Raw genomic sequence first — 26,668 nt, forward strand, 5'->3', positions numbered from 1 at the left:
AGGCGTTGATGGTACGGAGAAACTTTTTCGAAGCTGATGAGATTATGGAGTACATGTGATTACCGCTGGAGACTTTTGGTGGGGAAAGGGAGCACAGGACGCTCCGCTACTCTGACGCAACTTTCCAATAACTGTCGGGTATGTCTAAGTCCACGGCTCTTTCCCAGAAGGACAAACGGAACCTTTTGAAAATTGAAAATGAAGGCGCATCCGAACTCCATGAGGCGTTGTTAGTATCGTGGAGGTATCTACCACCCGTAGTATCTGTGGGAGGGACTTGGAAGATACCTTTACGGGTTTGCGGGTTTACGGGTACGGTACTATACGCTATTAGACGGGGTGGCAAAATCGCATCTCCATTTGGAATTCGACCTCTTCCAAGGCACTTGTTAGTGCAATTGAAAAACTTCCATGCTCCATTCCGTCCATTCCAGCGCGGGAAGCGGTGGTAACTTAATATCGAGGTGGATGGATCAATTGCCGGCCGGCCGGTATCCTAGGTTCGGGTACTGGCTGTAATTGTACTCTCGGTGATTGAATACTAAACCAACTCACTCTGTGCCCGCAGTGATAGTCAGGTACTAATATACTATCACAACTCGCAAAGTATGATTTCCATCGATGCCCCTCCCCGTGCAGATTGGTAATGAAAAGAGCCTCCTTATTATTAGGGACCCCACGGTCTCATGTAGGTACTAGCAGATGCAGCGCAGCGCAGTATCAATGAATTGGTGGGGATGCAATTTATCAGGAACCCTTGGAATGTCGCGTCCACGGCGTGGCCCACCGGCTGTTCGTTAGGCTTCGTTAGTCTTTTAGGGGACAGCAGGGGCTTAGGCGTGCGCTTCTAGTGCCGGAGGGCTGCATGTACTTGTGCGCCTGTACCCGTTACGACGAGACATGCCCTGCGTCCCAATCTAGCGCTGATTTCCGCCAGTGCCCACTCATTCTGGAAGTATCCTGCATCACGAACCTCCAGCCAGGTACATGGATCACGCCTGGTTCCTTCGCTGTGGGCTTCGGTTGCGCCTCTCAGCGCTGCGCCCGTGGCGGCCCTCCGTCATTACAGCGCCTCAGCGAGTGTTTCCAGCGCCCTGTGCCTGTGCGCCGCGCATGGCACCGCAGCACAGCGTCTGTTTCTGGTCTGTTCCGCCCGCCTGAATACCGGATCGTCGTCTGGAAACTCGGGTTTGGCAGCTAAAGCTTCGTCCCCACCATCTCCGGACAAAACCAGCCCGGGGCCCTTCATTTAAGTGCTAGGCCTAGTATTTCAGCTTTTGCTTTCCTCTTCCCCATGGCTCCGTTCCGGCGAATCCCTCATTTCGCCGTTTCTTCTCTTTCTTGTTGATATCCGTTAATACCATCTCTTGACCCACTGCGGCCTCGTTGTTTTCGCTTTGCTGAGCCTTGTACGGTTTCCATCCGACGGACGACCAGACGAGGTAAAAAAGAGGAGACGACAAGATAGGAGACAATCCCCATTGTCCAACTTCTCCATCACTTCAAGAGCCCGGCTGCTTGACCTCATACTCTTACGCACATGTACTCGATCGAGAGAGAGGCGATTTCGTCTTTGCTCGTTTTCCTCCTCAGCATGTGCATTTAGAACCGGACGACCAACATCCCCCGTCCTTTTCCTTCTGTGTCTTGTCTTTCAGGAGCAGCCTCACAGCCTCACAGCCGCCCGCCATGGAGTTTCTCGACGGCCTTCTCCTTGTTCCTCCGGACCGAAACCACATTCTCTCCAAGGCGCAATGGAAGGTATGCTTGAAGACCCCCATCTTTCTTCAACGGGGCAACATCTGATTTACTTCCTCTACAGACCCGATATATCCTCGTTGGCAGACGAACTGCAATCAACAAGCAGAAAGAGCGACAGTTTGGACAGTTTGGTAATAGTGCGAAGTCAAATGCCTCTGAGCCAAAGCCTCTCACCAAGGTGTATACCGACGAATATTGCATCTCTCTCTTCAAGTCTAAAGTAAGCGCTGATACACTGTTCCTGCCGCTCGTCGAATATATGCAACTTCTAACGGGCGCATTTCTCTATAGGATGATGTGGAACCCGCCTATCAGTGGCCCACGAGCTGCGTCCTCGATTGTCAAGTCCAAATGCTTTCCTACCGCAAGCAAGGGCCTATCCTGCCTACACTTGTTGTTACTATAACCGACAAGGAGCGAAAGCGCCGCTCCAGTCGATCCGTGGGGTTAATAGCGAGCAAAGAAGCTGGGACTAGTACTCTGTGGTTTCGAACGCTGCCAGATGATCACAACACCAGCCTTCACGACTGGGCTCAGTTTATCTTGGCCAAGAAGAACCCCATGGCACAAGATGGAAACACTACGCCGGTATTTTCGAGCCCTTTCAGCCCGCGAAGCCGCGAAGCTCCAGAGTACTTTACCAGGCCAGGCAGCGGAAATCAGAATCAAGCGAGCGGCAGTCGTCCAGATGTGCGGCCTCTACAGCACAAGAACTCCAGCGCTACGTATTCATCGGGGACTCGCGAGCGGCCCGCTACCTTCAGCTCCGATTCGCCGAGCCTGCGGTCCAAGCGTAGCGACATCTCTTCGCCATCTAGCATCAGTCAGCACCCTGTCCAGAAGGCATTTGCGGTTCCCGGCCAAATCTATACCGGGCCGATGCATGGCGAGCCAGGGCTGCCTGCTATCAGAGATTCGATTTACCAAGGAGAGCTGATTGAGGGCTGGACGGCGGCTCAGGGGCGTTCCTCTACCCTCAGCTCGCCTACGCGTGGTAGTGAAGCATTAGGATCGCCGATGGAGGCGCCCCTAGGCTTTGACGTCCACGCGCCACCTGCCCCTGGAGAGACGATCCTCGATAGAGCATTTCAGATGGGCCATATTCCATGGGCCCAAACGAATGTCCCTGGTCAGGAGACGTTCAGTTCCATCGCCCGCTTCGATGCTCTCATGCACGAAGTAGAGGGCAAGCGTAAACAGAGAGAAGCGAATCAGCGCGCGGAGCGGGCGGCTGTGCGCAATACGTATAATCCTGAGGTCGCGCCTCTTGACTTGGACGAGGATTTCGATTCAGATGACAACGCGCATTCTGCGGATGAGCAAGACCTTGGCTATGACAGAAGCCCTATCATTTCTCCCTCGGCTCAAAGAGCATTGGCTTTCATTGCAGACCGACATGGGGATTCACCCAGGGAACCTGGATCGCGGCGTCCCACCATCTCTAGGGCTCATTTGAGCTACCATGCCGGCACAGCGGTCGCGGCACCGCCGACTTCACAATCCCCCCCTTCGCGACCGCATACGGCCCACGCCAAGAGCCGCCTCAATGCATCGCAGAGGACCCAGAGCACGCCTCACTTGAACCCAGTCTCTGCCGGCAGGGGCGGCGAAGATGCTGCTTCGCGAAACGCCGACTCTGACAACCGCCGATCCGGCTCTAGTTCCAAAAGGTTGAGTTTCTCTGAATTTACCAGAAGGCTCTCGAGCACCAGCAGCTTACTGGTAGTCCAGACCAACACCAGCGGAGACAGCCGCCGAGCAAGCGTCGCTGAGATGGATTCTTCCCAGCAGCCCCTCAGCGCGCGACGGGCCGACGTGAGCCACAGCCACCGCGATACCGTTCCTCCGCCCAGGAGCCGAGAATGGCAGAAGCAAGATCGACGGTGCCCCTGGCGCAACAGCGTTGGTGTCGTTGGTCCTGAAGGCGGATTCCTCTGAGCATGCCGTGGAAACTCCACTACCTATCCAATATGCCATGGATGCCTTCTTTTCCAACTGCCATCTTTCTCTATTAATGCAGCAATTGGCTTTTTCTTCTTCAGCATATTCCCAAACAACAAGAGAAGCCGTCACGGATGTGATTTTCGATACGAGCAGGCCGGGCCTCGTGCTTGAGCGAGAATCCTCTTCAACACTAATGTCACAACACACATAACGACTTTATACATATATCACTTTTATTTAGCATCGCTACGACGCATTATGACGAGGTCCACATTTTAGCCTTAGCATGACTCCGGCGTTGGTATTCATCATCTCAGGAGTTTTCTCTCTCTCTCCCCTTTCTTGGCCATTACTTTTTTTTTTCACTCCTTTTCGAATAGGAGTTGCGGGAGAAACAAAAGACTTTCCTTCTTGGGGGTTTGTTGAATCATTAGATATTCTATTCTTTTACTCTTCTTATTCTTCTTCTTTTTGGGGTCGCCTTCTGGCGCTGGAGGAGGAAACGATTTAAAGTGACTATGAAGCGAGCATATAGTTTTTTAAGTACACACGATTCTTTTTTTTTTTTTTTTTTTTTTTTTTTCACGGATTGGATGGACGGAAAGAGATGGAGTGGTGGCTGTTTGGCCCTTGGCTTCTTTTGAACACTTAAAGAAGTTATTACGAGACATAAGAATACTAGATCAATCTTGTTAACAGTCATACCTACGCTATACATATGCTCAATCGTGTTCATGCTTGGTTACTTTCGCATATTTTTTTATTTTATTTTTCATGCGCAAGTAGAGTATTACCTACTATTTTACCTACGTACCTATCTATTTCACATGATATCTACCTCCATTCCTTGCCTGCTTGTTGTTTTTTATGTCACTAATCACTATCCTTGTCTCAGCCTGCCACTCCAGCCCCAATTCCAAGTCCAATTATGCTCCTTTTCTTTTCGCTTCTTGATAAATGTCATCATCATATTCCCCTCCTGTAGAACAACACCACCTTTTCTTTGGTATATCTGCCTCCCCAACTGCTCAAATTATCGGATGTACTGGGCAATAGCCTCTTGAAGCTCAGGTGTTAGACGCTGTGAGATGAAACCCTCAACAGCACCACCATGCCTCTGGTTAGCTCCGACCATGTACTCCTTGACCCAAGTAGTCACATTTTGCACCTCTGGGAAATCATCCCGTGCAGCAGGCTTGCATGTGTTGAGGGCCGTGAACGTCAAGCCAAATCCGATATCATCGGGAGAGTTTTCCGTGATAATCTCATCACCGACTCCGGCAGCAGCACTCGGAGGATTTGCAAGCAGAGTGAGAAGAATTCTGCAGGTATTGCCCCAGCCCTTGGCAAACTTCTGTGCGAACACTTGAGAGTCACACAGTGTTTTGGTAAGAGAAACCACGGCAGCCTTGCGATCAACGGGTCTTGCCAGCTTGTCTGTCTCCTGAAGAATGAATGGAGGATAGACTTGAGCAAAGACCTTCTCGTCTACTTTGTCAGAATGCTTGACAAAGTAATCCGTTCCGTAGCCAGCTTCTAGTCTTCCTCCAACGAGGTGGAAGAAGCGAACAAAGCGGATCTTGAAAGAATCGGCGGGAGATCCTTGCAGCTTTGTGAAAATGAGTGTAAGAATGGTGTCGAAGTATGGATCGAGAGCGGATCTGGCGAAATAAGGACATTAGTATCATAAAGGCTAGGAGTTGCTCGAACTTGACTTACGGTTCGAATGAGTTGACAACTGCCTCGAGAACATCGAATGCATTCAGCTCTGATTTCTTTCCATTAAGTAGTCTCTGGAAAATTCCAAGCACAGCCTCAAGATGATTCTCTGCAACAATAGTCTTGGCTACCCTGGGAATGAGAGCGGATAACAGTCGTGTGCAAGCAGGAATGTTGCCTCTGGTTTCCCACAGAGTGGGCTGCAGCAGGGGGCCAAGAAGCGCCCGGTAGTTATCGGAGACCGAATCGGCTGGGCTAGACTCCAGAAGCTGTGCCAAGATTTGGAAGATGTAAGGGATGAACTCTGTTTTTGCTGTTAGAATAAAGAGAGGGCGGACAGATAATGATAGCATTGCTGAAAGAGCAGCTTACCAGTAACATCTTCAACCAAGATCTGATGTGCGGGGTCCCATAGCTTCTGGTTGATTGCAGCTGCATGTGTCGCGGCACAGTATCGAACCAAGGCGCCCAGGGCCTCGAAATGGTAATAGTAAAAGCGAGGGTTGCTAGGGTTAGATTTCATCACGTTGGTGATAAGGATGAGATGTGTCAAGATAGTATCGAGCCAAGGACCCGCTCCATCCTTGATGACGATGAGAATTCTCATCACGCATCGCATCAAGAACTCGTTCTCTTGCAATTTCGGTGCGCTAGTCTCTCTTTCAATTAGTTTGAAGAGATGAGTGAGCAGATCCTTTGCAAACGGTTCTATGTCTGCACGAGGGAACATGGCGTTGCCCGCATCATCCGTCAGATACAATACACGCTCCACGGCAATAGCTGCGTACGTATAAACAACATAATTGGTCGAGTTTAGGTTCTGAATCAATGGGCCAATAGCGACCTTCCACTGATCTTTGGACAACTGGCTGCGGAATGTGTAGAGGAACTTGATAGCGTCCACTTTGGCGATGGGCTCAATGCCATCCCCATTCACCAGATCGGAAGCAATGTGTCGTTCAAAGAAATCGACCACGTTGACAAGTGGGTTGACGGTCTTGACACCTTGTGCCTGAGTGACAGCGCCCTTGGCAGCGATGGAGAGGAATAGATAGACGGCAGTATCTTTGGCCTTCCAATCTGCTTTTCCCTGATCGAGATAGTGAGTGATGTATCGAGAAACACAAGCGGTGACAAGGCTCTCGAATTTTTCCTGCAGACTGCGGAGGAAGTCGGTGGCCGATCTCCGTCGAGAGCCAGAATCAGATCCCTCCAAGTCTCGGCGAATATACTCAATTGGCTCATCCTCAAACATTTCAATGTCAGACTCCCGCAGGGCGACATTGGGCAGTATGACTTTTTCGACGATCTCGGTGAGGACTTCCTCACTGTTGAATAGCTCAGAGTGTTCTCGGGTTGCCGCAACTGCCGCTAAGAAGTGCAATGACTTGCTGACAAGAGTGTCATATTTTGTCTGGGATCCAATGGATGAAACAAGACTCCAAGTGCTTGTGATGAAGGGCTTGCAGTATTGAGAAAAGTCGGCATCGTACTTGAACGTATAGAGTTCGAGAAAATCGCAAATGTCGGCTTTGACGGTGTCGACCACGCTGACTTCGTCGTCATCGTCGGTATCCAAAACGGAGTTGGAGTAGTTTAGATACTTGTGAAGCAGTTCGGAGATGCTGGAGAGGTTGTCTTCGAAAATGGGAGGCAGATCGTGGCAAGACATGTCAAACATGATCTTCAACTGTAAGCTAAGCGTCTCGAACCAGCCTCGGAGAGCTGCTTTATCTTGGCTGAGCTCGGTGATTTTGCTATCGGTGGTCTACATCATGCGCGCGCGCTAGGATCAGCACTGAATCCTGAAACCATGGAAGTGGAATTGTCAGGTAGGGTCGTTCTTACCGCCAGCAGCTGGAAGAATGGAGTACCAAATGTGTTGATGACATGGTTGATTTCTGTGTATAAGCCAGACGTTCCCATAAGTGGCCTCCACCGAACGAAGATGGAATGAGCCACCTCCAGCACGCCGATGTTCACCTTGGGGTCAGTAGCCGAGAATCGGCTGACGAGATCCTGAAAATCGTACCGTCAGTACCAGCTGGATCGAGTTCGCGCAACCACGAATAGGCGGATAGCTACCTGAGTTAGGGTATCCCATCGCTCCCAGAAGTCTGAATCGGCAATGATGCTGACAGCTTCACCCAACTGGCTCTGAATATTGGCGGGAGAGGCAATCATCAGTCCGATGAGGCGCTCTTTGATCGTCTGAACCTCGTCTTGCGGGATCTTGTAGTTTCCATTCGCGTCCTACGTATGTCGGCTTTAGTATCTTGGGAACTGCGTTCGGAGACGTGTCGGCGCGGATGGTATCGGCGGCGCGGTGTTGCATCGCATTGCATCGAGACTTACCACATAGTTGAGTCGGATGAAGTTCTTAAAAGCCAGGGCAGCGCTTAGCCGAGTGTTGACGGGGAGTGAATCGGAGCTGACGATAGTGAGCAGAGTCAGAGAGTACTGAGGCTTGGTCGCCTCCTGCTTGAGGGCAGCTTCGGCTGGATTTGTTGGACGCTGGTCAGCACGCGATGAGCTCTCCAGACGCGTTTCGTGCTCTCCGTGTATCTGCAGACAGGGCGGGGCACTGGCGAGAAGCATTACATACCTTCACGGTGCTGGGCAGGATCGAGTGTTGCCTGGAGCAGCTGTGCAATGTGGCCCACGTCGGCCGCCATGGTGACTGCTTTCGCGTTGGATATGAGGCAAGATTGGGGGCAATATGTAGGGAGGAAGGGAGAGAAGAGGGGAGAGGAAGTAAATTGGCTGTGGTGAGGATGGTGTTAGGATTGGGCGGTATGTTTGTTGTAGATGGACGACTTTTTTTGGTGGTTGCCTCGTAGCTGGTAGCGCCTCTGCTGAGACCGACCTTACAAGGCTCTAGTGGGGGAGAGCTTTTCCAGGGCCGTTTGCTTCAATGCTGCAGAGGCTTTTGCTTGTGCAGACGGCGGGGTGCAAGTGGGCCAGCTGGGGGGACAAGCCTCAGTTGGTGATCGGTGCTGTCAGCTGTCATCAGCCGTCGACGGCTGGCTAGGTTTGATTGATGAGATTAATTGATTCATTGATGGATTCATGGGTCTACTAGATGGTACTACTGCTGATATAGGAGCTATGATGCCTTGGAGGTAGACAGAGGTACACCACCTTGAAGGCCTTGTAAACAGACGAGTATCGACATTGCGGATGGCTGCCGCCGAATCGAATCACACCCGCATCAGGTAACGGTACACTGCCTACAATTTTTGCAGAAGTACTATCAGTAATGTACAAATGATCCATGTAGAAGAGGTTTATCATAATATACGCATCTCGAGGCTTCAATTGATGAGGTGACCAATAATAACATTGATCATGGACACCATTGAAATTACATCAATGCGGCATGAGCCAGCCCAGGCTGCAATCAGTTGGCTGCCGCGTCCTGGCGCAGCGGTTCCGCCCGCCGTCTAGTGGCCGTATCAAGGGCCTACAAGGCAGAGAGCCAGCAATGATGTGCAGCTCCATGCGCTACCACTGCCGCCACAGCTAGGTAATGTACCTGTACAGCTACAGCTACAGCTAGGTCCAGGCCGAGGCCCGTGCGCCGCGACAAAGCTGAGGGCACATGCACATGGAAAAAACCCTTACATGTACATGTACTGGACCCAAGGGCCTCCTGAGCAAATGAGAGGCGTGCTTCGCTCTCCGTCATCCTGCATCCTGCACAACCTGTTCTACTCCAATAAACTTCGCCAACCAGCACCTCGAGAAAAAAACCCTGAAGTCCCTTGTTCCTCGCCATATCACGGCCCTCTACAGATGCGCTGCTGCTCGACCGCTCCGACTCCGATTCCGACTCTCCAGCCGATGACCGATCCGGGCGTCCTTGACCAGAGCTGATAGCGGCTCTTCTTGGTGTGCCTCTCCAATCTTCTCCCTGCATCTGCGAGACCTGTTGCCTGCAGGTGTTCAAATTTCTGCGCTGTCCCACCAACCTCTCAACTACCTACTTTTTTCCTGTTCAAATCTGGACTTTTCCGCACACGCGCTGTCGTCGTTGCTGCCGCCGTCGCCGTTTTCCAGGGCTCATAGTCAGACGTCTGCAGGAACCTTGATGTCCAGTCTGGGATACATGGTCCTTGAGGAGTGAGTCGCTCTTTGTCTGTTGCCAAGTGCGGCACACCTCATCATATCCTGCTTTGGTTGCGTGACACTGGAGCGTTTCATAGCGACAAGCCCCAGCAAGTGCTCGGAAGGCGACAGGGCATCTTGCGCAGCGTTTTCCCTCTTCTGCTTTCGTCTCTAGTCTTTTGAGTGTTTTATGCCCTCGTCAGCTCGTCTTCATGTGCTTACAGACCAGTATAGTCTCTCTTCGCAACCAAAGCCCAGACCTTCCAAGACGAGCACATGTCCCCACAGCCTGGAGATGATGTTTCTTCGCCAGATTCCGTACGCCCCAGCGGTATCGCCAGCGTCTTCCGTGGCCTGACCGGTTCAAAATCGACAAAATCTCCGCCGCCGCTTGCCTCGTCTGTGGCGGCGCTTCCAAGAACCGACTTCAGTAATGCTACGCCAATAAGCTCTCGCGGCCTGTCTGCGAACCATATGGATGCTTTTGAGCACTTAAAGAATGGCAGCCAAAGCGAACGTATATCAGCTGCCAACACCCTCAAATTCGCCATTACAGAATACCCGCTTAACCCCGTTCTTGAAATATGGTACGCTGCCAAGGACCTTATCGACGCAAGCAAGCCGAGCGCAATGCGACAGGCCGGCTGGGAGTTATTGACGGAATGTGTCAAGCATTCGTCTTCGACGGATTTGGAGCGCAAGGAGTATTTTCAGACGATAATTGCCCCAGCTAGCCCCGACGACTTTCATTTACAGCTTGCCGCGCTGGTGGACCTCACCAACCGTGGCCGCATACTAGCCGGGTTTGATTATGAGTTGCTTCCTCTACTCACAAAGTGGCTTCGAGAAGCATATAATGCCGCCCGTGCAGCTCGCAAGGCCTCCCAGGTAGCTCGCGGGCAGCGAAGCTCCAAAAACAAGGCGGCAGCGTCCGGAGAAGACCAAAACTTTACGCAGCTCTTTGCATTCATCATGGACGTCATCAAATTCAACTTCAATACCGCCGATCAAAACTCGATAACAGGTCTAATCGACCGTTTACTCGACATTTGCATGAGTACGAGTGTTGAAGAGGACCTGCGTTCTTGCATATCTGCTATTGATGCTATTGTTACCTTTGGGTCCGTCCCCGTCAGTAGACTGAAGAACACGATACAGGTTCTCAGCTCCATCTTCTGTCTCGTCCCAAACCTCCAGAAAGAGTCTTGGCACACACTGGCAAACCTTTGCAAATCACACAACGGCCAAGCATCAGTTCGTATCCTGCTCGATGTTCTTCGCAATCCATCGCTGGATGAAGTCAGCAGCAAGGATATGGGGCGCGATATTCGGGGCGCTCTTGCTGTCTTACAGAAGCTGCTCTCCAAGACTACCGAAAAGGGCTATCCAACCGTTCCCTATGCTCTATTGGTGGATGGCTTATTTAATACCCTCAAGATTTCTTCATCAGCAAGAACTTATTACGCCATTCTTCAACTCATCAACTCTCTATTCAACGATGGAAACGGGCAGTTACATCGTTTGGTCATTGAAGAGGATTGGACGGTTCCATTAGAGACGGCAGCGGAGTGCTATCGCAAGATCCAGTGTACTCCTGATATGGTGGCTGATGGCCGGGCCAGGGATACGTCTATGGATGATGCCATCACTCAAGAGCTCCTGCTGCTTATTGCTCGGCTAGACCTAGTGGTAACACAAAAGTCGGGTGATTTTGTCCCTAGACAAACAGTCATCAAGTTCTTCACCGATGTGCATCGACTTCTTCCCGACAACACTGCTCGTACCGTGCTTGACTACTTCCAAGAGTTTCGGTGTTGCTCCCCCTCCGATCTTCGGTGGGAAGAAAATCTGAAACTCGTGCTCGAAGGATTTTTCAATAACCGAAGCCGCTCCTCAGAGACTCGGTTGCGTGCTCTTCAGACCATGATGGATGCTTATGAGATCGTTGATTTGGTGGGTGATGGAGACGAGCAAGACTTCATTCCTCGCCTCGCCAAGGCCATCCTCCAAGATGTTATCGAAGAAGTGGACGTCGTAGTCTTGGATGCCATCATCTCGTTAATGACCTCGGTAGTCATTTCGTGTGATATAGACCTCTTTGACTTCATTATCAACGCATTGCGTGTAATCGTCATCAGCGACCGACTGAAATCGCCCATTGCATCGCCTACGTCTCCAATAGTGCTGCCAACCTCACAGGCCAATGGTGAGCACACAGAATCACCAGTAGAACAGTCTCCGTCAAACGTCGTCACACGGGGATACGTCAGAATGTTTATACGACTTATGAATTTCCACAACGATAAAAGCGTGAAGCTCTTCAATGTGTTGGTCAGCATCGCAGGCCTAGAGCATTGCGAGGTAGATGCTCGACTGACTGCCATGAAATTGCTTTTCAGACTGCGTGCGGACTGGGCGGATCGAATCTTCATTACCAACAACCTGGAAGCCATGTCTACCGCCACGACCCTTTATCGCACGGAAAGCTCGATGGCAAAAAAGCAAGCCGACGAAGCGGCAAATACAGCTCGTCTCTCAAGAATTGATGTCGGGATGCAGTCTCGCTCAACAACACGCGGGTCATCTATTGGCCAAGGCCGAACCGCGCAACGACAATGTCAGATGTGGAAATATCCTGATACAAACGCACTGCCGGAGGCTGTACCTTCTATGATTAGCCCTGTTCTTCGATCTCATGTTCAAACTGAGCCTGGAGTGGAAAGCGAAGAGCCTGCAGCTGAGAGACCAGAGTATCAGCCTTGCGCTCTCCAACTATCTACTTGGTTAGACACGGTGTTGCATATGCTCCAGGGATGCGATTGGGAGATATACAGCTTTGTCTTGGTGCATCTACCATCGCAGCTGAGCAATCACGCAATCTTCAGGGATGCGATAGACCAAATCAAGGCACTACGTAAGATGATCTGTGAACAGATTCGGTTGAACAGCTTTCAAGAGCCCCCCAATGCCTTGGGCCTTCGCCGAGCCGACATAGCGATTTGTCTCTACCACAGCCTGACTATGATCTTGAGCTACCACGAGCATTTTACAAAGCCCGACGAGGATGAAATTGTAAAAATGTTTGTCCACGGGATATCAACTTGGGAAAGAAGCGCCAAATGTTGTATCCACGCCTTGTCGATATGTTGCCATGAGCTACCTCTATCAACAAGCAGATCTCTGATCCAGATGCTTAACCAGATGGCCGCCATCATCACACAGCCGTTTGTTTCTGTTCATATTCTGGAATTTCTTGCCTGCCTTAGTCGATTGCATAATGTTTACATCAACTTCAGGGAAGATGAGTTCAGAATTGTCTTCGCAATCTGCTTCCGATACTTGGAATACGCCAAAGACAAGAGGCAGGTTCAGAAGAATACTCATATAAGTGAGCTGTCGTCACCAACATCTATCACGGTATCGGAGGTTTCGCAGCCCGCCCCGACAGACGATCTTCCACAATACGTTCATGCTCTGGCCTACCATGTTATCCTGTTTTGGTTTTTAGCACTCAAGTTGCCTGATCGTGCGAACCATGTCGGCTGGATCGTCAAAAAGTTGTTTGCCGATACTGACGGCCCCGTGCACGGCACAGATGATCATGCTATTACATCCATTGACTTTATGCAGAGGGTCACTTATGCCGATGTCGATGAATCAGCTGAAGACCCTTACTTTACCGAAGAGCGTTTTGGTGACATTGCAATAAAGCGATGGTTGGTTGGGAACAGTATCGTCACTGTCAAGCAAGCCACGGTGTCCGGGTGGGCTCAGATAATCAAAAGACAGCCATCTGGCACGTCGGCATACACGGTTCGTGAATCTTATAGGCCTCCTCCTCCTCACCAGATAGAGAATCACGTCGACATCACGAGAGAGGGCCAGCCCACGTCCAACTTGATTTTACCCAGCCATTTACTGGTGCAACTCATGTCCCCAATTCCGCAGACGCACGACTCTGCGCGACCCATCCCTTTGCCAGACGATGAGGTAACTGGCCGAACCATCAGAGTGTTTGATCGCCTTTCCAGTCTTGATGGGCACAAGGTCGGTGTTATTTACATCGGCGAAGGCCAAACTGAAGAGGCAGAAATATTGGCAAACGTATCGGGAAGCGGCGACTACATTGAATTCCTGAATAACCTTGGAACTTTGACCAAGCTTAAGGGCGCAAACTTCAATACACAGGGCTTGGATCGGGAACACGACACCGATGGACAGTACACGTTTTGCTGGAGGGACAGAGTGACCGAGATTGTCTTTCACGTCACAACACAAATGCCGACAGATCTCGAACGAGATCCGCACTGCGTGGCGAAGAAACGGCATATTGGAAACGACTTTGTCAATATTATTTTCAACGACTCCGGTCTTCCGTTCAAATTCGACACTTTCCCGAGTCAGTTCAACTGTGTTAATATAGTAATCACACCAGCATCTCCTGCCTCGTTTCTGGCCACTAGGGAGACGGATTCGGAGCAGGCGCACAAGAAGAAGTTTTACACGGTGCAAGTGATGAGCAAACTGGGGTTCCCTGCAATCTCGCCTGCATCCGACACCAAGATGGTCTCGTTAAAAGCTCTGCCTGCCTTCATCCGGCTCCTTGCCCTCAATGCGTCTGTATTTGCCCATGTCTGGCACAACCGCGAGGGCGGCGAGCACATCAGTTCGTGGAGCGGTCGCCTTCGGGAAATTAAGCGGTTGCGAGAGAGACACGGGCCGAAGTTGGGTTCCGTGTCATCGGCTTCACCGCCGACGCTTCTCACCGGCTCCATGCCCGCCCAGCCGGCGCCGCTGCAGCCATATCAAGACGCGGGCCAACCAGGTGGCAGTAGCGTGAGGGATAGTTTCAACAGCTTGCGCAGGACGAGTGTAGCTACCTTCTTCACCAACACGAGTGAGCAGACTTCGCATCGGTCATCAATACTGTCTACAACTGCGACAAACGATACCGAGGTTGGCACCGTGAACGGGCTAGACTCCCTTGTCGAATCAGTAGATTTTTCAAAATGGGGATGAAAGAAGTGTACAACTGGTATTTTTATCTCCGTTTTATTTTTGTTACATTTTCTCTTCCTTTTTACTTTCACCAAGGTGAAAAATAAGTATAGAAAAAGAAAGATTCCAAAAAAAAAGAAGGAAATTGGCTGGGCTACACTGTCTGTTTTGCAAAAAAAAAGGCGCGAGCCACCATGTACTCGTATAGGTCTTTTTGTCTTTTTTTTCCTTTTATTCTTACTTCATGGTAGCGAACTTCTTGATATCAGGGAAACTTTCGGGTTTTGGGCAGCAGAGGGCGTCAACATTGTTAGGAGGGGGGAAATCATATCTGGGTCCAAAAAAGTTTTTGTTTCTCTTTTTTTCTCTTTTCTGGTCTTTTTACTAGTTGGCTTTACGTCGTCTCTTTTACTGTAGTGTCAATTTTTCTCTGATACTCTTCCTATATATATATATATACTATATGTATATCCATACTTTTATTCTCTTGATCATCTCCCCGTTCATTGTATTTTAACTTGTGTGCCATCATAATTTTTCTAAGCGCATAAATTTGGGCAATACCTACGGAGTATATCGACAACTTTTGACTCCAAGAAGGATTTTATTGCAATGCTAGTATAGTATACCTTGTCCTGAGCAGGCATCAGAGATGTGGGCCAATGGGCCCATTTACCCCTATTCCTCTCTTTTATCTATCCAGATGGCATGTAACAAAAGGTTTCCATCTACTCCGTTTATCGGCCCAACGAAACCTCATAGCCACACGTAAACATATCATGATGGCACAAGTAAGCAGTCTTTGCTATGTGATGTTAAACCGTCGCATCATATCTCGCGCCACACTGGTCCATATTCCGCCCACTTCCGGAAGCCTGTCAATGCGTGAACCAAGTTAGTACTGAACTAAAAATCCTTGATATGATGGCTTCTTGTAATTTGGGCTTTACCTAGCGACATAAGTACTTGATCCCCGAAAGAAATTCCGTCCAGGAACATGCTGGTCATGCCTTTCCCGCTCAACGCCCGGTAACATGCATACAACAAGTTGGCAATGGTTGCATCTCGGGAAAGGCCAACATCTGCTCCCTCATAGATCGGATCATTAGCAAAATTTGTTGAAACTATGGATTCAATAAAGAAGTGCCATTACATCCATTACAGTAAAAGGTAACACGCAAAGCGAGGGAACTTACCTCTAATACAAATGCATGTAACTCCTCCAACGTTGTCATTCAACGACCCCGGCCATGGGATATCAGTTGCCGCCGGACTTTGTTGGCCAGGGATGTAAGTGATGGCCGTAGCTACTATTGTATCACCATTGTCAAAGCCAACGATAATATCGCCTATATGTTCGCTCTGTATTGTCCGCGCGTACTGATCATACCAACCGAAGCCGTGACTAGTTGTTGCAGGTGGCCGATGTTCAAGATCCAGTACCTGCTGCGCATCTGATTCATAGCACTGCCTGTATCCTAAGCCAGAATAAGGAATCATAACGCCTGTCAAATCCGTAAAATGGAGAATCCAGTCTGCGACAAGGCCACCCTGGTCCCCGCGCCCTTGCATGTTGACAGGCCAACCTTTTCTAGCAAACCACTGGCTCGCATCGGCCATCTCAGCAGTAAAGCCACAGAGCAGTCGAGGAAACGTCGATCCTAGATGTAGTTTCTGTACGCCTCTGACTCTGCCGAACTTACTCATTGCCGCATCGTAGAGCGAAGAGCCAACCCCCTGCCTTCTGTATTCAGGATGGACAACGACGGCGGCAATGGAGCCTATTAGAGCAACATCAGAACTGTCTGCAAAGGTTGCGTAAGCTGCGCAAAAGCCGATCAACGCCCCTCGCGTTGACTCTCGCACGACATAATGCAGCGCATATCCGTCTCTCTTCAAGAGGGATCCGAGAGTAGATGGGTTGAGATGGAATTGGTATGGGAGGCATGCCTGCCAGAGGGCGCATGTTTCCATCAAATCTCGCTCGGCAGCCCAGGACTGTACTAGCCATGCAGGTTCGGCATCTAATCTACCTTGGGTATCCGCGGGCATTGGTAGCCCTGGATCACTGTCGAGTAGCAAGGTGGCTGCAACTAGCAAATCGGCATTAGTGTATCCAGCAATGTGCACCAAAGTCCGGAAGTGAGTGTTGGAAATATTTCGTCCTGCTAGATTGCAGCAGACAAGAAGTATGAATGGCCGTGATTCACATATCCGTGCAACAAGCTCGGCAAATTCCAACTGAAGCAGGTTGTCGGTGCCGGCCAAATGCGTGATTACAAAGATCACAGCCCCTGCTCTTTTAACAAAGGCCACATGAACGCCGGTAATGCCTTTGGCTTTGGTATATGGAACATGGCGTATCGGGATATTTCGGCCGGAAATCGTTTGCCCGAGAATCTCAAAGGGATCTCTGTCATCTGCTGGATTGCTTCCCGCCGGGGGCACCACGACAGGGGTCAAGAGAAGGACAGGCTTGTCTCTGGTAGGAATCTGTGTGAGGGGGATACAATTCTGGTAATCCCACAGTACTGTACCGATTGGCCTCTCTGAACTTCCTGAGGGGTAAAAGCCGGATGCATTTTCCGCAGGCCAGTATGTTCCGGTAGACATGTTGTTTCCTAGAGCATGCTGGTCGTGGGAAGCATCGAGAATAATGCCCTCTGTATCCTACAATTTTCAAGAATAACTCTCGAGTGCCCACGATGCGAATATGTAGAAAATTCGGCTTAAGCTGTGCCGAGCTCAGTGAATGCACAAACCAGGGTGTGAATCAAGAAATAGGGAAGATTTCTGCTGCTCTCGCGATGTGACAAATACTTGAAAGACTTGATGTGATATTCCAGTTTGTGTAACGAACAACAATCTGGGTCTAAGAGAGAAATAAATGTGATCCACGGACATTTGTCAGGGCAATCTTGCTGGACAGTGTATCATCCTGCAATAAAGCTAGGATAGCGACCCATATTCCATCGCCAAGGCTTCTCATACGGTATCAGCTGGAAAAAAAGAACCCGCACCGGCAGGCTCCATGTTTGCGGAGGGCCATATACTCCGTACAGTATGCTGCATATGGTAGCCCTAATCTTGCCATGGGCACAACGATTGGGCTGGGCAAGGGGCAGGGGATGATTTGATGGGCTGTAAAAAGCTTCATATGACCAGGGTAAGATAATGTAGGGATTATTTTCATGTGGGGGTCTCTTAGAACTTGCCGTGGTCATGGTTAAGCATCCCAATACGCCTAAGACGTGGCAAGAAGGCAGACTTTCGGTCCACCTTTGGCTAGATGTCTGACCACTTGGGCTTAGACAAAGATGGGGGCCGGCTTGGGGATTACTACCAAAGTATGAAATCCCTCAGCCTGGGTAATTCTTTGCTTCGCTGGCACTGGGGCAATAAAAGGGATGAGGCCACCGCAAAAAGAAGAAATAATACACGGGCTGAATAGTGGTAAAGGTACAAGATGATCCACACGTACGGCCAATGAGTAAATGCATATGTACGTCAAACCGAGAAGGTATTAGGGCAAGAATGGTTTGAAAGCAGGGGCCTGGGAGGCTGTTTGACGCATAAATCCACAGAGCGTATGCATATTGAATGGCCACTAGAACTGTCTGTATACCAGACAGTGCGCAAGGCGTGAGAGCCGGCCAGTATGCGGCCAATCTGGGGTGGCAAGAATGCAATTGAGAGCCAGGCAATAGGGCAAGAAAATAGTAGCGGTAATATCCATGTATTATTCGATAAGAAGCATATGGAGGAGGTTACTCCTGGGCTTGGCTGATTTTTTTGCTGCCATGCTCTGGGTCCGCTCGGATGGAAGTTGCATGGGATAAGAACTACCCAACAACCACCGAACGGTCAATGTGCTTTTCCATTTGGGGCAGATCTTGAACACCCAACAACGAGTCAAGACTAAGGCGTAATATTTCTTTGGTTGCTCTATTCGGATGCAGTGACAGGCGGCCCCGGTTGGGGGCCAGTCAGGCAGTGGCTCTCAGGATGGCGATGTCCGCTCCACCAGTCCAGTCTGACGAGATTCGAGTACTAGAGCAGGTACGGGTCGATGAGATGACTTCTGATAGGCTTCATGGTCAAGTCTATGATGGTGTCAACATGTGATGCAACTCAACTACTTGCATGCGCTTCTGCTTTTGCTCGTTCGAGGCCAATCGAGAGAAAACCCATGGGTGAGTTCATATCGGGCCTAGCGTTGGCCCAATATGCCGGAATGATGGGTCCGGCAGCGGGAAGGCGGGAGATTCAAGGATCGACGCGAGCCAACAGTCCAAGTTGTAGCGCGCTTGTGTTATGTGCAGGCATCGCGGCTCGAGTCAGCAGCGGGGGTTACGATGTCAAGATTGAGTTGTGAGATTTCCCTTGGTGGTTTGGAGATATCGTTAGGTATACCTGTATGGTGCTTAGTAAGTACCTAGTACCATAGCACGAGGAAGGTGCATTCGTTTGGAGAACTGCGAAAAAATACCGACTCAGTACGTAACGAGGGTGCAGAAGTGAGGCAAGCGCACCCCAATCAGTGTTATTAGCAAAATGCGGTCTATATAGAGGTACCTTATTACCTAAAAGTACCGTACCTCTACATGCAAGTAGAAGGACAGGGCTCAAGTACTCATTACAAGCAGAAGCTGCAGTTAACTGCTCCTGTACTCTTCTTAGAGGCGATTAATCCACCCAATGCTACTTCGTACTCTGGACGCGAATACCTGCAAGTAGAGCAAAATGCGAACTAGCGCTACCTAAATATAACAATCCATCCCTTTAAATAAACTAATGGATCTTTCTCAACGCACGAATAAGCATACCTACCCAGCAGGTAGATGGACATGTCATAGTAAATTGAATCTGGGCTGCTATAAACATTGAAACGGCCCCTTTATTGAGTCAGTTGTTGGTTCTGGGATTGGACAACACAGCATCAAGCTTGTAAAGTACCTGCAGTAGCCCAATAAGACCGTGCCAACACCGCCACGCCGGGACCATCAAGGATGTTACACGGCCTCCATTACAGGACGAGACAAGATTACCTACAGATCTTAGGCCTGAGGATACATTATGCAATGTTGCCCAATTCTCATGTCTTGCATGTAGCTCTCCGGAAGTACTGCCGGGGCAGAGGCTGTCTGAAAATGGTACACCATTACTGCATGTGCGAAGATGTCATACTTACACGGTGAACCTTGGACGCCCTCAAAATCCCCCCACGTGCTAGTGACAGAGAGGTAACCTACAGTGTTGCAGACACAGTAACACCTCCAGGTCACAAGCTCGCTGCTCGATGGTTTGTACATTTCACCGCTGCGAACTTCAGACATTTCTCAATCAACTGGATGGATGAAATCATTTACACCCGCAACATCTCGTCCGTGCAAAGCGCCTGCATTGTTCCTCAACTGAACTGTATCTGCACCACATATACTGTCCAATAACACCTAGCTGGCGGCGCATCGTACACGCTACGATTTGGTACCCCCACAAACCATATCGAGCCCAACAAGAAAATCATCCAAGCTACGCCATCGTCACTCTCACTGGCCACAAACAAGCGCGACGCTCCATTGCGGATCAGGTTCAACGTGGCAGCTTGTTTTATCCCTTTTGTCATGAGATCCTCTCCACAGAGCATTGCAACCGCAGGATGAAAAGCTGGCAGCTGCACCGCGGTTCTCGCTGATTTGTTTTCGACTGCCGACGCGCTATACCGTGTTTTGAGACTGATCGACTTCTCGTGTTTGCCATCCATAGTTCATTCACTCCCTCTTTGTAGCATTGAATGCCAGCGATATGTCGTCCTCTGCAGCCGAGGAGATTGACGCACTCATCCAAGATGTGGCTGCAGGTGAGTGGTCAAATCCCCCCGCCCTTGAATGTGACGCCGACTTACTCGCCGTTTGGTAGCTTCCAAGATACCAACCAAATCAAGGGGCGCAAACATCAAGCCCACAGTTGCAAGCCTAACCTCTCTGGTTTATGAGAACGGCCTACTGCCAAACGCGCTTGAAGAGCTTGTTGGCCTGTTGGTTACGCCCAGTCATCTCGATCAGGCGAGTTTAGCTGCTATAGCCAGGAATCTGTATCCTGTTGCCAGAGTATCCCGGCAGGTTACAATTCGTGTCATTGGTGCCCTTGGACATGGAAATCTTAAGCCCTCGCTCAATCTTCAAGTAGCTCTTCTGAAATGGCTCATCATGATCCACCACGTATTAGAAACGCCGGCTGTGCTTGCCCAAGCTTATGGCGTTCTCTTCAATTTGCTTGACACAGCGGCGATTAGACCAAACGTTTGTCATCTACTGGCACTGATTACGCGAAGAAAACATGTCAAACCGTTTAGGATCCAAGCTCTGTGAGTATCCCATCCGCATATGAGCGGACTTCTTCTCACAGCCAGTAACAGTAGCTGACCAAATCTGCAGGTTGAATTTGTCACGGCAGACAGCCAATGATCCCTATTTGATCGGTCTACTGAGAGTCTTCAAAGATTACTATCCTGAGATCATCTTAGGGGAGTTGGTTCGTGGCAAGGCTTCGGCTTTTAAAGTGAGAAAGATCTTATGAACATAGGCCAAAGGCAATATAGACTGACGTGACACCAGCACCCAGATATATCATGGAAAGAAAGGCTCCAAGAAATACAAGATGCCTATGCCCTGCAAGCGGAGAAGAATTCCCGTGGAGCTCTTGATGGGTTCCAAGTCAATCGCGCTACCGGCCGTGCCCAAGGAAGAAGAGTTGTGCCGGTTGTGCACACTTCTCACGTAAATGAGGTAATTTGCTGCATTCTCAGAAGCCTATTCGTACGCTAATGTTGTATCAGAACGCAGTTACGCTGGAAGAAATCGAAAATGTCACTGGCTTTGTCCAAAACATGGACAGAATAGAGTTGCCAAATCAGCTTGTAGCTGTACTTGCTGATCCTTTACTGCAAAAGCTATTGCTCTTACGTCCGAATGCCGAAGCTTATCAGCGGGTAGCGAACTGGCTGAGCTCAGTTTTGCAGAACGTCATTGACGGTGATGCCGATGAAGCCACGCTGTGGGAAGTTTTGGATGTCGTAAAGGAGTTTGTTGTGCAGAGTAAAGTGAGTCAAAATCCTGCAGCAACTTTTTGATGTATGCCCTAGGATCTAATACAAATTCATGATACAGTCTGTACCCCCTGTTCTCCTGAATTTCTTCGCCCGTTTCTTCCAACAGTGGAATGGGTCCGGCCAGCGTAGCTATATTTTGCAGATACTTGCGTATGCTCCTTTATTGGAGTTTCAAGGTATACATTTGTTCTCCTATTGGCACAAAAGTTTCTGCGCATCAAACTAACGGTAGCATTCAGATTTCTATGAGCACATCCTACAGCCATTAGAATTGGCTGTCTTGGACAATACCCCTGGTTCACAGGTCGATATATTGACTTTGTATACCGACATACTTCGCCACTGGATTGCTATATTACAGTCTAATGATCCAATTCCGGCCCACGCCAATACGAGCCTGACGGCACTGATTCGCCATACTGGACAACTCAGCCTTACTCTTCTACAAACGTCACCTACAGAGTCGGTAAATGCTGCCATTGTCGAATTTTACGAGCAAGCAATTCACCTGGTCAACGACGATAGGCTAAAGTACTATATACGGATTGAACTGCCACCATCTGAGCTCATATACAGTTTCTTGTTCAGTGGCTCTGTGACGACAATATCCCGCTTATGCGATATCTTGGCGTGCTACAAAAAAGGTTTTGAAATGGCTATGTCAACCAAGGCAAGGAATGACGGCTCCAACCGAATCGATGCTCTCTCGTACGATCGAGCCTATGTCAATCTGTACAACGGCTATCTCATGGACATTTGTAACTGTTTCTGGCGAAGTCGAGCCTTTAGCGATGCGGATACCAATTCCCACGGCTGTATGATTCCGCGGCCGGCAGTTTCCAAGCTCACATCATACGTATCCTCGGTGGACAAGACCTTTACCCTCCCTTCATTGTTTTCCTTGTCGTACTCACCGGTGCTCTGTCTTCAGAGTATTCACTCAGTACGGGACCTGGAGGATGCAGCCATTGCAAACGATAGCACCATTCGGACAAGACATGCTGGACCTGTAACACAGGCTAGTCTTTCGAAGCTAGCGACGTCAGGAGGCATACAGCTTTCATGGCAAGAATACCGCATTGAAGTTCTAAGATCACTTGCTGAAAAGAACCTTGGAGGCATTGCTGAGCTCCTGAAGAACACAATGACAGTCTTGAAGAAGTCAATGGATGCAACGCCGCGAGCACGAGCCAAGATGTTGAGCCAAGATTTCAGCTAAGCTACACGCGCAAGGGCGAAAAAAATTTGTATTGCAACTTCTAATGGCGACTCTACCGAGTCCAGTTGAAGCGGACCAGCTGCCTATATCCCATCGGTTGAAATTCAGGGTATCATGAAAAAAGAGAAGTAGAAAGAAAAGACATGTGCCACGTTTCCATCAGGTATACCATCCAAGAGTTGAAAACAGAATGAAACCGAAATCCGTCTGTGAAGGCAGAGTTGAGGCCTGCTCCTCCACCGAAAAACCAACGCCATGCACCGTTGAATGCTGTGCTCACCGATCGTTCATAATGCAAAAAGAAAGCTCGTCTTGTACGCCGGCCAATAGGCCGTTGAGAGCATTATTGCCAAAGAAACCTCCCCAATAGCCTCCGCCTCGGCCCGAAAGGGAGAAGAGAGTTACTTTTTAGTTTTCTCTTTGTTTCGACTCGTCACCATATCCGCCAATCTTGATGCCGCCAAAGCCATAGGTCTTGCCTTCAGGGCCAATGTTTGCCTGGCTTCTTGGGCCTCTCTGTTTAAGATCATCCCTCAGCCAACCCATGACCAACTCTCCGAGGCGACTGTTGCCGGTAGGACCAACAGTTGAATCGAGAGATTGCAGCATATTGTCAGCAGTGTCCCACTCCTTGACGGTACCGACGTGCATGTGGACAAGATGGGTGGGCCAACCAGCCAAGTTGTCCAAGATGTGCGTAGCATAGACAATGGTGCACTCGCGGGTTTCCGTCTCGCGCTTCAGCCAGGAAAGGAACGAATAGCGGCTCAAGACGTCAAGGTCAACGGTGATCTCATCAAGGAAGAGAACCGTCCAGGGACGCAGGAGACCCATGGCCAGCTGGACTCTGCGGCGTTCACCATCAGACACAGCATGCATACGCCAGTTAATGTCGATGTCAAGCATCTCAACCAGCTCGTCGCGGCGCTCAGGGTAAGCATCGCCACCGACAGATCGGAGCAACTCCATGACGCCAATGTCGTTGCGCACGATGGGGTTCAGCACCCACTCGAGACCAAGGTAGGTGACGCCCTCAAGACCCTCCTTGAAGGGGTCGACGCCGCAGATGGAGATGGCATCTCCGGGAGCCAGACGCTTTCCAGCCAGCAGACGGAGGAGAGTTGTCTTGCCCGCACCGTTGGCACCAATCAGGAGGGTGCGTGAGCGCGGAGGTAGATCGAGGGTGATGTTCCTCACGCCGGTTGAGAAGTCCGGGAACGTGTAGGAGAGGTTGTTCACCAGGATCCGAGGAGGCTGCTGATTCGACATGTTGGCGGATATGGGGAGAGTGAATGTGAGGGTGAATGGAGAGAAAGATGGTGTTAATGGAGATGAAGAGTAGTGACATCAACAAAACAAGTGCGCATGCCACTTCATATACTCCGTTGCCTGAGACATTGAGAATCGGCGAGATTCCTGGGGTCTAGGGCTTTTGCGGCGCCTTGGCCCCGCCGGCGAGGTTTTCTAGCGCCAGCAATCGCCCGTTATTTCTTGGCCGGCTTCCCATCATTGGGTGACTGTGTAGTTTCCATGACCTTTGGACCGTTGTGTGGGGGTTGCGGATTTTACTGGAAATGGAGGGGAATTCGAGGTTGCAGGGCTCGGAGTCCGGAGCACGCCGCTGGAAGAGGCAGTAGTGGAAATAAAAACTTACATTTACAGTAGGGGTCCTACCTGTAAGCCCAAGTCTCGGAGTATAATGGGCCACTTAAACGGCCAAAGCCGCACAAGTACATGCGTGTAGTGCTTAGCCCACTTTGGCCGAGATTCTAGTGCAACTGAACCGAGAGGATACGGGACAGGTACTTGTGGCACTTTAACTGCCGCTGCGCGTGTCGAACGCGGGGCACAAGGAAAAGAAATCTTGTCTAAGAGCCAGGCGCGTCAAGCTTGCACCGCTAACGGAGAGCTACCTTGATAACCGTGAATCCAATTAATCAATCATCATTCAGCTTGGTTCATGATCCCTTCTGCCGTCAGACACAGCAACAAGGCGCAGTTCAGCATCATCCACCGAGAGCATCGCCATTGAGGCTGCAACACTTGACCACAGCATAGCAGCATAGCTGACAGCCGCCATCATGGTCAAGCTCGAGGACGTCTCCAGCCTCCTCCAGGCGCCTGCGTATGGCCTCTCCTCCCTTCTCAAGGCCTCTTGTTGGTTACAATTCTAACACTGGTAAAGGCCCTCGCAGAAAGTGCCCATCCGAACCGATTCGACCTACAAACCGCTTCACTCCTTCGCCCTAGACAAACAGCGGTCATACAAGCAACAGTATGGCGACATGTACTTTTTGCGGCTGGCCAAGATCAAGCCCGCAGTGGAAGAGGTGGCTTCCAAGGCGTGGGATGGCACCGAGATTGGGGGGGAGCTTGCCAAGAGGGTTGATCGAGTGCTCGATGTGCGGCAAGGCGAGCTGTGCTGGGTTGCGGGCACCGTCTACATGGACATGCGGCTGAAGCCCAATATTCTCGAGGACGTATCCAAAGATGTGAGCCACCTACAGCTGTTTATCTGCGCTTTGATCTGTCCATACTTGTGGTACATGGTGATGCTAACTACTATTGCTTCTTCTGCTGGTAGCGTTGGCTGTCTGCTCCCATCTCCTCGCAAAAGTACTACTCCGACGATGGCTCCGATCAGATCATGCTCGAAGACGACTCGGGCCGCGTTCGCTTGGTGGGAGAGTTGCTCAATTCCATCCCTCTCGTCACCGGGTGCATTATTGCCGTCATGGGCACCGAGAACACAAACGGTGAATTCGAGGTCATCGATCTCAAGGTGCCCGATCTGGCTCCGCAGCCAGAGCGCTGGGCCCTCTCCAAAACGCCCTCCGCGAGCGGCAAATCAAAGAGCGAGGATACAGACATGACGGACAGCCCCTCACCAAACGGCGGCAAGAAAGTTGCCATAGTGTCTGGGCTGTCCTTTTCCGGCACCGACGCCTCGTACGATCTCGAGCTCAATCTCCTGCTAGAATACCTGCTTGGAGAAGCCCTCGGCCCAGATGAACAGACTAGCATTTCGCAAATCAGCAGACTCATCATCGCTGGTGACTCCATCTCAACAACAGCCACCAAGGAAAACGATGATGAAGATGACGAGACCAAGAAGAGGGCACAGAAGAAGTACGGCTACGACGCCAGCGCATACAACCCCTTGCCATCCCAGCTGTTTGACGAGTTTGTTGCTGAGCTCTTGCCTTCCATTCCTGTCACCCTTCTCCCCGGTGCTCGGGATCCCGCCAATGCAAGCTATCCTCAACAGCCGATCCACACGGCCATGTTTCCTCTTTCAAGAGCCTACGCGTCAGATCCCGGCGCGGCATCAACATCCCAGCCTGGCTGGTTTGACACTGTGACAAACCCCTGGGAAGCAGAAATAGAAGGATGGAGGATATTGGGCACGGGTGGTCAGAACGTGGACGACGTGTTCAAATATGTCGAGAGCGATGACCGGCTGGGTATGATGGAGGCCATGTGCAGGTGGAGATGCTGCGCTCCCACCGCGCCCGATACACTATGTACGTTCCCTTATTTACCTCCTTGCTATTGCTTATCACAGCTACTAACCCAAAATTACGATAGGGAGCTATCCATTCCAAGAAGACGATCCTTTTGTCCTCAAATCGTGCCCACACGTGTACTTCGTCGGCTGTCAGCCCGAATTTGCTACCAAGGTCATTCACGGCCCGGATGGCCAAAGCGTGCGGCTCATTGCCGTGCCATCGTTTTCGAAAACCAAGGAGTTTGTGCTAGTGGATACGGAAACGCTGGAAGTGACAAAGATTAAGATTGCTTCAAGGTGA

The 26,668-nt window shown here is 50.3% G+C and overlaps 7 protein-coding genes across 7 annotated transcripts; 4 read left to right on the plus strand and 3 right to left on the minus strand.

Moving 5' to 3' along the window:
* Nucleotides 1-1,689: 1,689 nt before the first annotated feature.
* On the plus strand, nt 1,690-3,699 carry T069G_09591 (uncharacterized protein; the record flags this gene model as incomplete). The annotated part of the gene is made up of 3 exons (XM_056176801.1): nt 1,690-1,761; nt 1,823-1,981; nt 2,053-3,699. 3 exons carry the CDS (start codon nt 1,690-1,692, stop codon nt 3,697-3,699), a joined length of 1,878 nt encoding a protein of 625 aa, XP_056025279.1.
* A 1,039-nt stretch (nt 3,700-4,738) lies between these two features.
* On the minus strand, nt 4,739-8,099 carry T069G_09592 (cse1 domain-containing protein; the record flags this gene model as incomplete). Its single annotated transcript, XM_056176802.1, has 8 exons — nt 4,739-5,366; nt 5,425-5,737; nt 5,797-6,916; nt 6,980-7,192; nt 7,273-7,443; nt 7,510-7,677; nt 7,780-7,922; nt 8,030-8,099. The coding sequence occupies 8 exons, from the start codon at nt 8,097-8,099 to the stop codon at nt 4,739-4,741; spliced, it is 2,826 nt and encodes a 941-aa protein (XP_056025280.1).
* Nucleotides 8,100-13,155: 5,056 nt separating this feature from the next.
* T069G_09593 (rap/ran-GAP domain-containing protein) lies at nt 13,156-14,550 on the plus strand (the record flags this gene model as incomplete). Its single annotated transcript, XM_056176803.1, has 1 exon — nt 13,156-14,550. The coding sequence occupies one exon, from the start codon at nt 13,156-13,158 to the stop codon at nt 14,548-14,550; it is 1,395 nt and encodes a 464-aa protein (XP_056025281.1).
* Nucleotides 14,551-15,357: 807 nt separating this feature from the next.
* T069G_09594 (acetyltransferase (GNAT) family domain-containing protein) lies at nt 15,358-17,142 on the minus strand (the record flags this gene model as incomplete). Its single annotated transcript, XM_056176804.1, has 3 exons — nt 15,358-15,404; nt 15,480-15,653; nt 15,726-17,142. The coding sequence occupies 3 exons, from the start codon at nt 17,140-17,142 to the stop codon at nt 15,358-15,360; spliced, it is 1,638 nt and encodes a 545-aa protein (XP_056025282.1).
* Nucleotides 17,143-20,334: 3,192 nt separating this feature from the next.
* On the plus strand, nt 20,335-22,859 carry T069G_09595 (mis6 domain-containing protein; the record flags this gene model as incomplete). The annotated part of the gene is made up of 7 exons (XM_056176805.1): nt 20,335-20,389; nt 20,449-20,896; nt 20,967-21,090; nt 21,147-21,317; nt 21,368-21,631; nt 21,699-21,816; nt 21,880-22,859. 7 exons carry the CDS (start codon nt 20,335-20,337, stop codon nt 22,857-22,859), a joined length of 2,160 nt encoding a protein of 719 aa, XP_056025283.1.
* A 408-nt stretch (nt 22,860-23,267) lies between these two features.
* On the minus strand, nt 23,268-24,128 carry T069G_09596 (ABC transporter domain-containing protein; the record flags this gene model as incomplete). Its single annotated transcript, XM_056176806.1, has 1 exon — nt 23,268-24,128. The coding sequence occupies one exon, from the start codon at nt 24,126-24,128 to the stop codon at nt 23,268-23,270; it is 861 nt and encodes a 286-aa protein (XP_056025284.1).
* Nucleotides 24,129-24,940: 812 nt separating this feature from the next.
* Nucleotides 24,941-26,668, plus strand: T069G_09597 (DNA polymerase alpha/epsilon subunit B domain-containing protein; the record flags this gene model as incomplete). Its single annotated transcript, XM_056176807.1, has 4 exons — nt 24,941-24,984; nt 25,045-25,351; nt 25,444-26,383; nt 26,448-26,668. 4 exons carry the CDS (start codon nt 24,941-24,943, stop codon nt 26,666-26,668), a joined length of 1,512 nt encoding a protein of 503 aa, XP_056025285.1.

Source organism: Trichoderma breve, chromosome 6 (assembly GCF_028502605.1).
Source record: "Trichoderma breve strain T069 chromosome 6, whole genome shotgun sequence".
Taxonomy (NCBI): Eukaryota; Fungi; Ascomycota; class Sordariomycetes; order Hypocreales; family Hypocreaceae; genus Trichoderma; species Trichoderma breve.